This window comes from Ambystoma mexicanum, chromosome 14, assembly GCF_040938575.1.
Source record: "Ambystoma mexicanum isolate Mex_15411 chromosome 14, UKY_AmexF1_1, whole genome shotgun sequence".
Lineage (NCBI taxonomy): Eukaryota > Metazoa > Chordata > Amphibia > Caudata > Ambystomatidae > Ambystoma > Ambystoma mexicanum.
In genome coordinates this window covers 113,218,725-113,231,331 of record NC_090940.1, presented here as the reverse complement: position 1 = coordinate 113,231,331, position 12,607 = coordinate 113,218,725, and the positions used below count along the sequence as shown (strand labels likewise).

Below are 12,607 nucleotides of genomic sequence, written 5' to 3'. Positions count from 1 at the left end.
CTGGAATCCATGAATACGCTGTGCGCGGAAATTGATTTTAGCGCATGCGGCTGGCGCAGGGATTCGCACGCGCACACTGTGCGCCAGCCGAGTGCGCCACTTGTGCGCTGAATTCTATGAATTACCCCCTTAATGTCATTGGTGGTGGTGTATTGCATAGTGTGTTTTCCCAGCATGTACGCAGAAAGACTAACATTGGGTGGCGCAGGCAATGCTGACAGCCTGTTTCCTGATCATGTCGATATGATGGAAATATACAAAGTGAGGAGAACCCTACAGGGGTCTGTTTTTTTCCATTCGGTTATGCAGGAAAGTCATTTGGGGGTTGTCAGGGGTCGCATCTGCCACCCCTTGCTACTCCCGTGGAAAGAAGCACTTACACCCGTCACTTCATACCTGTATGTAGGTAAAGTGCAGTGGATTCACAAAAGCAAACATGAGTGCATCCTATTTACAATTCACCGAACCTTTGCGAATCGGCTAAATAAGACATTTTCTAAAAAGGAATGAAATGATTAGGGGCCAATTTACAAAGAACGTGTTGCAAGTGACACAGACTTACCTTGACCTCGAGAGATGACTCCATTTGTGACATGCATTAGCGCCGTTTACGTTCTCTGCAAATTAGTGTTACAGTATTTTGCACTTGCGCCGAGCTCTTCCACTGTTTGGGGGTCAATTCTTAAAGAAGTTACTATGAGTAACTCTGACTTACCCTTGACTTAAACCTTTGAAGGGCAATATCATTCACAAAGAAGTTACTATGAGTAAGTCTTGCTTACTCCTCATTTACTGCCGACAAGCTCCTAGTAAGTCGATAACAAGTCAAAGTTACTAATGCAGCCGTATAGACCGAGGGATGGGCTGCTATCGTGGGATAATGACCCACCACCAAGTTAGGTCTATCAAGCTGTTGGCACATGATGGTAGTTTCAATACATGTGCCTAGAAACACTTGTGTACAGGCGCGTTATAAATGACATATCATATCATAGTTTGATAACGAGAAAGTAAATCAACAAAGTGAGTTAGTAAAATAGTGTGGATTTATTTTGTAGTGTTTAAATAACAGGATTGTCTTCATACGTTAAGCATTTCATTTGCAACCTTGGTTACACTATAGCAGGTTTAACATGAGCATGCATTAGGGGTCGCATAAAAGCAAAGTTTCTCTATTAAAAAAAGTGAAAGCATATTCCCATGTTTTAGATTTCTAGTTAGTGTGCGAAGTTGGATGTTGCAGTGAAAAAAGCTTCTTACTCAGGGGGTGTCTTGTTGAAAGACATCTCGCCTGGATTCTGAATTTTTATTTCCCTGTCTGCTTTTGAAGTCAGAAGATTCAGAATGCGGTCAATATCAGCAGTTATTGACTGCGCTCTGTGAACATTCTGATTGGAGGTCAAGAACGATTTCCATGTGCTAATAGTAATTTCTTTGTGATGAAACTAGCCCGGTCAAGGTTTAAGCCAAAGGGAAGTCATAGTTACTGATAATCAATTCTTTGTAAATTATAGTCAATTCTTTGTAAATTGGCCACAAACAGGGATAATCTAAGCACCAGTGAAAACTGTTGAAAAACGAACATGCAGACAGTGAAAATCCTGCCAACGCCTGCTGCAAATTGAGTAATCGCATAGGGGATTAAATGTCTTTCACTTAGATTACTGAATATCTGGAACACATTAATTTAGCATGCAAACAGGCATGCACGTGCAATAGGAGATGGAATTAAATTAGCAGGGGTCTGCAACCTGCATCTCTCCAGATGTTTTGAACTACGACTCCCATGATACATCACTGCTGATTTTGTTGGCTACGGCTGATGGGAGTTGTAGTCCAAAACATCTGATGAGCCAAAGGTTGCAACACTCCGAGGTAGAGGGATGCATTGCGTGCAACAGTAATTGCAAACATTCCACTTATGGAATGGGATTCAAACATGGCACCTTTTGTGCTGCGATGTTATGTTACTTGGCATTTATATAGCGCCTTATGTATCATTGGTATGACCTCAAAGCGCTGGTAGGTTGAACGCCCGGAGGGTGGACACCCAGACTGAGTTCTGGCTGCGTTAGGCCTGAGGAGACGCCTAAGCTAGCCGGTATGTGCTCAGCTAGCTGTGTTTTATTAGGATGTTAAAGATGAATTTTATGCTAACCTATCACTTAAGTGCTTTGATTTACACCTATTTGCAGCTTACCTTCTGGATCAACGAGAAAATGCTGACCGCTCAGGACATGTCTTACGATGAAGCACACAATTTGCACAGTAAATGGCTGAAACACCAGGCCTTCATGGCAGAGCTGGCGTCTAACAAAGGCTGGCTGGACAAGGTTGAAGAGGTAAAGTTTTACACAACTGTTTCCAATTCTTGGTAACACAATTACATAAGCACCCATGTTTTGTTCTGTTTTCTGTGTTGTTCACGCGGTATATGAACAGCTCCATGCCATAATATCCTGGATCCAAATAAAGCTTGCCTTAATAGCGACCTCTTACATCTGAAGTTAAAATATTGAAATTCCAGCAAATGCATTGATCCTGATGCAGAAATATCAATGTCCTGTTCATTTAGTCAAGTTTCTATGCAAAGCATCAACACTTGCCTTTTGCCAATTGCTTTTCCACAGATATCTGAGTAATGGGGGACACCACCATGCGCCCCATTTGCCATTGGATGCCTCTTATCCCCCGAAACAATGCTTTCTAAGCCATTACTTTATTTTTTGCTGACTTTATTTTCGAACTCTTTGTTATGACATATTAGATATTCTGCTCTTTTTTATGTTCTTTATTTTCCGCTCTCAATATTTTGAAATGCTGAAATATCAACATCCAGTCTCAGTACATCCTCTCATTTACTATTGATCTTTGTCAAAACTCAATAAATTCACAATAATTTTATTAGCACCATATAAAATATGAATGACAAATGTTTATATGGCACTTATGTGTGCTGGAAACCTGACTTAAGTCACGAGCAAAGCGAGGGCGCATAAGAGGGGCGCGCATCACATAAAATCCTGTATTGAACGGGGCTTTGGAGAATAAGACTACTAGCACCCTGTTGTGTGAACGGGTGTTAGGCGTTGCTCTGAGTTTTAGAAATAAATCTAATTCCAAGATGGCCGCCAAGCAACAGACACTCGGTGGTCTTAGGGGTGGACGTCCTTTGTTTGTATCTTGGCTTTGGGTGGGGCTACAGAAGGAAGGCCAGCCAATCAAATGAGTGGTCCGAGGGGCAAAGAGGGCAGCATTAGTCAGGTAGCGGTGGCTGTGCCAGAGGGGAAGGAATTGAGAGGAAAACTGGGCAACTAGTGGCATCTAGCGTGGCTGTTGGAGTCCTGAGAACCAGGAGGATCCATGCCCAAACCATAGACTAATGAGAAAAAGGCTTCGACCATGATTGGTTGCGAGGATTCAAACATTCCACCCGGCTGTTATTACTCCCCAAATGAATGGTGCTCAGTTCATTGACTGCGGAAGCATAATGGGCTGAGTCAACTCTGCCGGCGTCACCAAGGACAAACAAAAGCTTTGAAACGGCCACCATTTTGTGTGAGAGGGGAATAATCATACTTAAAAAATTGAAGGATTTACAGAAATGTGACTTGCAGACCCAAATTAAACAGACATGTAATTGATTAAAGTCAGGACATGAAGTATACACATACACACTGATGACAGTATTATTTTTGTTCCCACCTTGTCAGATAGTCAACAACAATGCACATAAACAATAGTCCAAAAAAGGTAGCAGGTGCTCCTCTCCAGAACGAACATGACATGTAAACCTGTTCTGAGATGAGAGTTTGCAGCACACGCTTTTTGCTCACTGTCAGGGGTGTTGCTAGATCTGGAAAAGATCCGGGACTACGCTGATGTCGAAATTGTCAGGACTGGGAGCTAGTTAGCCTTTTGATTGTAGCTCCAGAAATTCTATCCTGGGCTACAACCAAAAGATCAGGGGCTATAGCTCCCTTGGTGCCCCCCTAGCAACGCCTCTGCTCACTGTACCTTTCACAGATGGGAAATATCCATTTGCATATCAGTCTTTGTCCCGCCCACATGGGCAGTCCAGCACCGAAATGCTATGGCAATTTCTCTCTGAACAAGAGTACCAACAGCAACCTCATGCACGTGTTTCAGCCTTGTTGGGCCTCATCAGTGAGGTGAAGCTGTGCCTCTCTGAGCACAGTGAGCAGGGAGTCCACGTCTGATTGCCCCCAGGTAACTCAGGGTGACCAACCCCAAGTTCCTTGCAAATATTTTAAAAAAAAGGTAGCAGGCGCTCCTCTCCAGAACGAACATGGCACGATAACCTGCTCTGAGATGAGAGTTTGCAGCACACGCTTTTTGCTCAATGTACCTTTCACAGATGGGAAATACTCATTTGCATATCAGTCTTTGTCCCACCCGCAAGGAACTTGGGGTTGGTCACCCTGAGTTACCTGGGGGCAACCAGACGTGGTCTCCCTGCTCACTGTGCTTAGAGAGGCACAGCTTCACCTCACTGATGAAGCCCAACCAGGCTGAAACACGTGTATGGGGTTGCTGTTGGTACTCTTGTTCAGAGAGGAATTGCCATAGCATTTCGCTGCTGGACTGCCCATGTGGGCGGGACAAAGACTGATATGCAAATGGATATTTCCCATCTGTGAAAGGTACAGTGAGCAAAAAGCGTGTGCTGCAAACTCTCATCTCAGAACAGGTTATCATGCCATGTTCTTTCTGGAGAGGAGCGCCCGCTACCTTTATTGAAACATAAACAATAGTCAGCTTTAATGAGCAATAAGCTAGACATATCCCATGTTTTAAAATACATTTTTGTACTTCCTATAGGTATTTCAGGCCTGGTCCCACTAGTCAAAACAAAGCTAAAACAGGGCTGACAATAGCTTTTAATATCGCTTATACAGTGAGGAAGTTGGAGGGGAGGGTTCAGTCCTCTGTGGGACAAGAGAGGGACCCATTAAATTTTGACTTCATATTTCTTACATTTTGCCATTGAATCATATTTCTAATCCAGGTGCACATTGTATTCAGATATAGTGCTTCATAATAATCCACGTGAACACGTCAGAAATTGGAATTGTATCAGCATGTAAGTAAAGAAGAATAACACATTTAAAAAAATCACTTCTGCCGGGTTTTGAGTTTGCAAAGTGCAGGCTTGCCCCATGACAGAAACAAGCACTTGTTTAGCCAAGGGACACTTTAGCATGTTAGGGCCATGATGGGCTGGTTAGGAAAATACCTACCTATGTCAGATGACTTGTCAGACTTTTTTATTTATTTACTTGCATAATGGAAAGGTTTGATAGTACTTGGGAAGATGGGCAGGGAAGCAAAGATGGACGATTTGTAAACATTTTGAATTAAGAGCCAGGTTTATGAATGAGGAGTGAGTTAGTGAGTTAACGAGAGGACATTGCAAAGTTCAGCACCCCTCACTGCAAATATTGACCACTCAAGGAGGAGGATTTAAAAGAGGGGGGAGCTCAATAAGGTTCGTGCTAGAATATCTTGGGGTTTCTCAGTCTTTTAAGGGGGCGAAGACGGTATATACATTCCTGGGGCATTTTCATGAATCTCTTTAGGAACCACAATAAAAAGCTTCACTGGATGTCCCCGCCTAACCCGTGGCCTATGTAGACATGCAGAACAGGGAGCATGGGTATCTAGCAACTAGCGTTTGTGACAAGTCCAGTCAATGAGTTGTGGGAAACCTGTAGTTCCAGGAGAAGGTTGGGGTTGTCTCTCTTCATCAAAGCGGTGCAGTAGTCCAACCAGGTGCAATCTATTATCAGAAGTAGACAGATCAAGTTTTACACCTGCTGAAGAACTCCGGTCTGAAAACCGGATGTCTTCCCGAAACATGTGTCCTGTTTTGAAATGACCCTTTACAAGTAGGTGATTAAACAAAACATGCTTTTATGTTGCTCCTAGTAGAGGATTTTATTAAAACACAACCTCAAAGGCTCTGTCAGAATTATTACAAAACAATACTCCTTCAAACATGACAATTTGTGTGGCTCTCTCTTTAGCTAAAGGTTAGTCATTTACTGTGCCAGCAAGCGTTGCTAAGGATGGCTTCTTCTTCCACTAAGTGTTCAACTATGTGTTTTTTAGGGGCCATAGACAAGATTTCAGAGAAACCATACTTTACACAATACATACATTATTCACTGTCTTCAAATCAGTGGGCCTCATTACAAGTTTGGTGATATTCTGCCTGTAAATGCGTCGGAATACCACCAAACTGAACTACCGTTACCGGCAGTTGGTCTGCTGGAATTACTGGCAGATTCTGAGTGCCAGTAAGGGCAGGTTAATCCCCATTCCATGCAGTCCCATAGAACTGCATGGGGGAATTGCTGATATTACCGGCACCGGTGATACCGGTGCCGGTAATACTGGCTGTTTTTTGCCAGTGAGGTGCCTGACTTACCTCCACCTCTTGGTAATGAGGCTCTAATCCAAAAATGATGAACTTGGTGAGCAGAGGTTGCGGGTGGTTCCCACGCTACCCTAGTTCGGTTATGGGCTGCAGGGGTTGGAGGGGTGTCCCCCACATACACTAAAGGCACAGTGGGGAACAAAAAACCAAAATCTAAAACACTCGAATCACAAAATGCGGGCAAGTGGGCTTTGCAATGTTGTAATACGAGCTTTTTGGATTCCGTCATTTAACGTACAGCCGTTATTAAAGTGCCTAAGGCATTCATTGATATATTCATCTGTGTCTAAAACTACAATTGCCTCACCTTTATCGGCGGGCTTGATGGTAATCATATTATTTTGTCGCAAGATCTAAATGCTTCAGGTAATTCAGGCCACCAAACCAGGAAACCTTTAGTTTGCCGGTCCGTAAAAGTGCCAGTAAACGGAATTACCATCACATTAATTCCGGAACGGCAAACTTGTAATGAGGCTCTAATTCATAGGACTACTTGTACCTATAATAGGGAACTTTTTTGACAGTGTTAGTTAATAATTGAATAATCTGAATATTTTATGGACAATTGGATAATTAGGGAAGTTGAGTCACATATTTTTGTCTACATTTTTTAACCCAAGGAAGGGAATAACTTGGCTGCCGGAAAACCAAAGTTCAAGCCAATCGTCACTGAGAGGCTAGGTGAATTGCATCGGCTGTGGGAGGAGCTGGAGTCCACGACGAATCAGAAAGCACAGCGCCTGTTTGATGCAAACCGCTCGGAGCTGCACGCCCAGAGCTATGCAGACATCAAGCAGTGGATCAGCCAATTGGAAGACGAGCTGAACTCTGCCGACTACGGGAAGGATTTGACTAGCGTCAACAAACTTCTGAACAAACACAAAGTAAGTCATATTTTGTTCACCATTTATTAATGTCTACTAAAGTGCTAAAATAGGATTGAAAGATCGGTTGAAAATTGGGTGAAATTGAGTGCTCCCAGGATGTGTGTGCAATTTGTAGGAAACTAGGTTTACTACCAGCAGGTCCACTAAACCTTTTAATCTGTCATATTATTTAAAATAAATAGCATTGAGTAGGGATAATGATATCACCTGTTGGGATCTATGTGATTATTGTGACCCTCACAATTGCGAGGGCCGACTTTATTTTTTTTACACTACTGATATATGCGGGGGAGACCCCCTGGAGCCCCCCATATTAATATTATATTCTATACCCCCCCACATATATATGTGGTGTAAGGGGGGTAAAAAAAAAGTCAGCATTTTCAGCGGTCATGATTGTGAGGGCGACATTTTGGTACGATTCCCTTGTTAGCTGCAGCGCTTTGAAGATGCAAAGGCATACTAGTCATTGATATATAAATCAATGATTAGGTAAGCTGATTTATATTATTATCAGTAGTATTTTTAATCAATATCAGCACCTTGGAGGGCACACTGCCTTGAAGCTTTTCTCTTTTTTTTGCCCCACACAGTATTTGTCTGTGAACTCCCTCCCTCCCCCCAGGAAGGTCAAAGAGAAATTCCTACCCTACCAATGCTCAAAGAGCCATCTGTGGACCCTTGCAATCCCAACAAATATAGACCTGCATCCCTCCTCCCCCACTGTTCTTGAATTCTTGAGCATGTCATCTTCAATAGATTTTCCATCTAACTAGACAGTAATGACCACTGTGACCCTCTGCAATCTGGTTTCTGCTGCCATCAATCCACTGAAACAGTCCTCACCCATGTCTCCAAATTCCAGACCACTGTTCACCGTCGCAAATTAGCCCGATCCTCATCCTACTTGACTTGTCAGCCACCTTTGACAATGTGGATCATTCCTCTACCCTTCTCACCCTCAAAGGTCTCGGGATCCAAGGCATTGCTCTGAAATGGATTGCATACTACCTATCCTGCTGGTCCTTCTCCATATCATGGAACTTGGCCACCTCTGACCTGACCCATATCCCAGTTGGCATCTGGCAGAGCTTTGTCCTTGACCTGTTACTCATCACCCTGTATACCTTCTCCCTTAGAGACTTGATTTCTTCCGTTGATTTCTCCTACCACCTTTTCGCAGATGACACACAAATCTTCTCTCCCTCCCTAATTTCACCCCTGATGTAGCATCATACATTTCAGCCTGCCTCTCTGCGATTTGTCACTAAAAACAAATTGTCTTATGCTTGAGTTCTCCAAGAGGTGGGTCAGCTGACCCCCTACATCCAATGCCCTCCTGCCCTTCCATCTCTTATCTCCTTCCCTCCTGGCCTACTCTCCCCCTCCCTGAAGGCAAGAAACCTAGGGGTTCCTTTCCAACAGTGACCGCACCTCCATCACCGCCAACTCCACCTTGGACAGGATTAACCTCCTCAACAACAGGAACATCTGACACTTCCTCACTTACAATGCTGCGAAAACGCTGTTTCAAACTCTAGTTCTTAGTTGCCTTGGATACTGTGCCAGTCTCTGCTTGGGCCTCAGCCTCTACTCCTTAAACAAGTCCTGAACGTTGCCACCCGTTTTTTCTGTAATCTCCCCCACTACTCTCCCACATCCAAACACCACCTCCATGCCGATTGGCTCTTCATGAGAAGCCATTCACTCTTTACATTCCTACTGCTCATCATCAAATCTATCAATGACTTTCCTCCCGCCCTACCTAGCTGGCATAATCTCCACCTGCTCTCCTCCTCTCACCCTCTGCTCCTCTACCCTCCAATGTCCCATTGTTCCTTGTCCAATCTGTACTCCTCCTGCTTTTCCTCCTTCTCCCTCCTTGCCTTGGTTGAGGGCAATGCCCTACCTACTCAGATTATGAACTCCCCTACAAATCACTCTTTTAAATCTGTGCTCAAACTTCACCTTCATGTCCTAGATGCTCCACCATCTACTTACTCTTGCATTTCTCCCCTCCCTGACTACATTATGTGATGTCTCCAGCGGAGTCATCACCAAACCCCAGCCTGAAGTCCAATTTAATACCTCTTAAAGGTCGGGAAAAGGGTCACCCCATTAAGGTAACTTGTGTACAGGGGATCACCGAACCCCAGTTACTATTGGAATCCAAGGAAAGGCTTCAAGAATAAACGCTGCTATTATCCCCAGACTCCCTGAAGAAACTATTATTCGCACAGACTTTCCTAACTTTGAAAACTGCAAATAAATGCTAATAAAGCCTCTTTTATATATTCCCCAATCCATTCATGGGAAAAGGAAGGAATTCCATCAGGAGATCCTATTTGGGACCGGGAAACCCCAAAACCTCCATGGGAGGAGATGGCTGTCAAGGGAAAGTAGTGACTCAGTTGGGAGGGACTCCATATTCATTTTCTTCTGGGGATGAAAGTGAAATCATTCCCAAACACCTAATGGCATGTTTTCAGTGTACCAATCCCTCCCTTATGAATACCCAAAGAACCTGTCATGAGAAAGTTTCTAAACAGAATAAGGTTGGTGCCTGAAGGGTTCAGGAATTAAAAATGAGAACCTTGAATTGTCATAATTCTGCCTTAATTAGAAGTTCTCATTCTAATGCTGAATTACAAACTAATGTCATACAATACTCCATGAATTCCAGTTCCCCTAATGCTAGAAATACTGGGACGAGGAGGAAGGACACAGAGGCAATGAGGACCAGGGTACCTGAGTGGGATATTTAAATCCCAAGATGAGGCACAGCTGTGGAAGAAAGGTGAAGAAGAGGAGGAAGACCAAGGAGTTACTGAAGGCCGTGCCGGAGGCGTAGCTAAGGAAGCCAAAGCTATCCGAGGCGCAGGAGTAGCCACAGTAAGAAGCACGCCAACAGAAGTCATCATGAAGGGTGAAAACAAACTGAATTGCAGAGTACGCCCAGCAGGAAGCGGCATACTAAGAAGAAGCCCAACTTGAGGGGAGACGTGCTGCATACCTGCTTGACTGGGGCTCTTGCTTGGATCTTGAAGCCAGACTGCCAATGGAGGTGTTGAGAAGTTGTTGCAGAGCAGGGAATCAACCTAACACCCACCCCCCCTCCCCCAGCTCTGAGCCAGGGGTCAGTGCCGAGTCGGCTTCCAATGCCACCTGATGGCACTTCCCTGATTTTCGTGACGTCAGAACAGTGCAAGCACTGACAGGGAAGGCCTTGGAGAATCCGAATGGTACGCAGGTAGGTGGTCACTTGAGAAGTGCTGGATGAAGGCAAAGAAGCACAACCAACAGGGACTCAGCAGAAATTACAGACAGGCTGACGAGGCAGGCAGGATAGGGGAACCCAAAGCAGACAGGCAGAACTGAGGAAAGTCAATGGAGAGAGCTTGAGAAGTGATGATCTGACCGGCTCCGTTCCTGATATAGCGCAATGGGGTGAAAAGAATGCTTGGAGGGCAAACAGAAGCTTCCACGTAGCCCTTAGGACAGCGCATACATGGAACGACGAACATGCCGTCCACACAAGCGCAGTGCCAATATGATGGTGGTCCCCTCATGAGCAGAATCGTGCACTTAGCTATTGTGCAAAAAACGCCATCTGGGATAGATGCACCAGGAAGGACCCCTACGAGCCCCTGGCCTCTGATCAGAATGGCTGGCAAGGGGCATGACATGTGCCCCCAGAGCAGCATACGGCAGGTCGGTGAAGTCGCGGGAGATCAACAAAGCGGTCAGACTGACGAGCATCTTACTGGAGGTTTGCAAAGGCGAGAGAGAGAAAGCAGACTAAATGCTGAAAGTCTGCCACAAAGCCTGACAGCAAGACGGAGCAGCCACAGAGAACCGGTGCGTTAGCTAAATGGGAATACTGACCCGGGGTGCTCCATACAAGAACATTGTTACAATATAACAATTTTGAACACCAGACAATTCATGAATCAAAACAAAAAACATTTTCTCAATATTGAATAAGTAAAGAAATTGAACAAAAGTGGCAGAGAAGAAAGTTCCCTTATGAAAGAATAACAGTGGGGAAAGTTTATGACCAGCATTATAAGCAGCCAAGAAGCTGTCAAACGACTTTAACAGAACTACCAGTGGGGAAAGTCTCTAACTAGTATTACCAACAGTCAAGAAGCTACAAGAAAAACATACTACCACTGGAGAAAGCTCATAACCAGCTTTACCACCAGCCAAGAAGTTGTGAGAGAACCTCAATAAAGCAACCAAGGCATACATCCCCTTATAAGAGATATACTTTTGGGAAAGCTTACCTCTCACATTGCCAACAGCCAAGAGCCTGTGAAACCATACAAAGGTGACAAGGGTGCAATTCGTCCTTTTAGGGATCTCAACTGGAGGAAGCTTGTAACCTGAACTGCTATCAGTCAAGAAACTGTCTAGAAGCTATTAAGAGGCACTTTGAGAATAATTCCTCTATATTCCGTTCTCAGTTTGGGGAAAACTGGAACACAAGTTGTCAAGAGTCGAGAGACCATATGAAAATGCAGTTGTTCAACCCTCTTTCCAAGAGGGATTGGTGTGGAAAACTCTGGAAACAATATTGCCATCAAAGTTTTGTTTAAAAGTAGTTGTAGGAGTTTTTCTTCCTGCCAAGCGAGTATAACAGGAAAGGGTTTATAGTGGTTAGTCCTGGCAGGCGAGTGGACCAGGAAAGAAGATAGTTTGATAAAATACCTTTGTGGCAAAGAGGTGGGTTGTAAGAAGCTTTGTTGAAGAAAATCCATTTACTTTATCATTTGTTTGACAAGCAGTGGCAACAGTAAGACACGTTGATTTGCTATCCTGACAAAAGTGTTTTACTTCAAGACTATGTATTAAGAAAAGTTGAAGTGCTACCTTTATTTTAAAAGTAGTTCCTTTGAAGAAGGTGTTATATGAAAACAGAATAATTACATTGATTTGAACTTGTGTTTGTGAAAGAAAGGCAATTATCTTTTCAAGAGAGATATTGTGGAAAACATCAAGTTGTTTTGAATTATCAACCAAATACTGTGGAAGAAACATTTGTTGTATCCCAGAGAAAGACACAGTGGTTGAAAAAATACTTTTCTGTTACCTTGAGCAGAACTTTGTTGAATCAGAACTGTAATCAAAGTATTCCTGAATTGATCTAGGGGAAGGGAGTCCAACCCTGGTCACAAGGAGTGTTTTCAAGAATTTTTAAATTCGAATTAAGAAATTCTTTTGTTGAACAAAATATTTGCCATACTTGCCTTGTATATTT

The 12,607-nt window shown here is 43.8% G+C and overlaps 1 protein-coding gene across 2 annotated transcripts in view; it reads left to right on the top strand.

The window, feature by feature from the left end:
* The window catches only part of SPTB (spectrin beta, erythrocytic), a 524,484-nt gene that overhangs the window by 386,887 nt on the left and 124,990 nt on the right, over positions 1–12,607 (top strand). For both annotated transcript variants that reach the window (XM_069638664.1, XM_069638665.1), the window contains 2 exons: positions 2,196–2,342; positions 7,081–7,344. In XM_069638664.1, the coding sequence (XP_069494765.1) occupies positions 2,196–2,342; positions 7,081–7,344 (411 nt within the window). The remainder of the gene's footprint in view (positions 1–2,195; positions 2,343–7,080; positions 7,345–12,607) is intronic.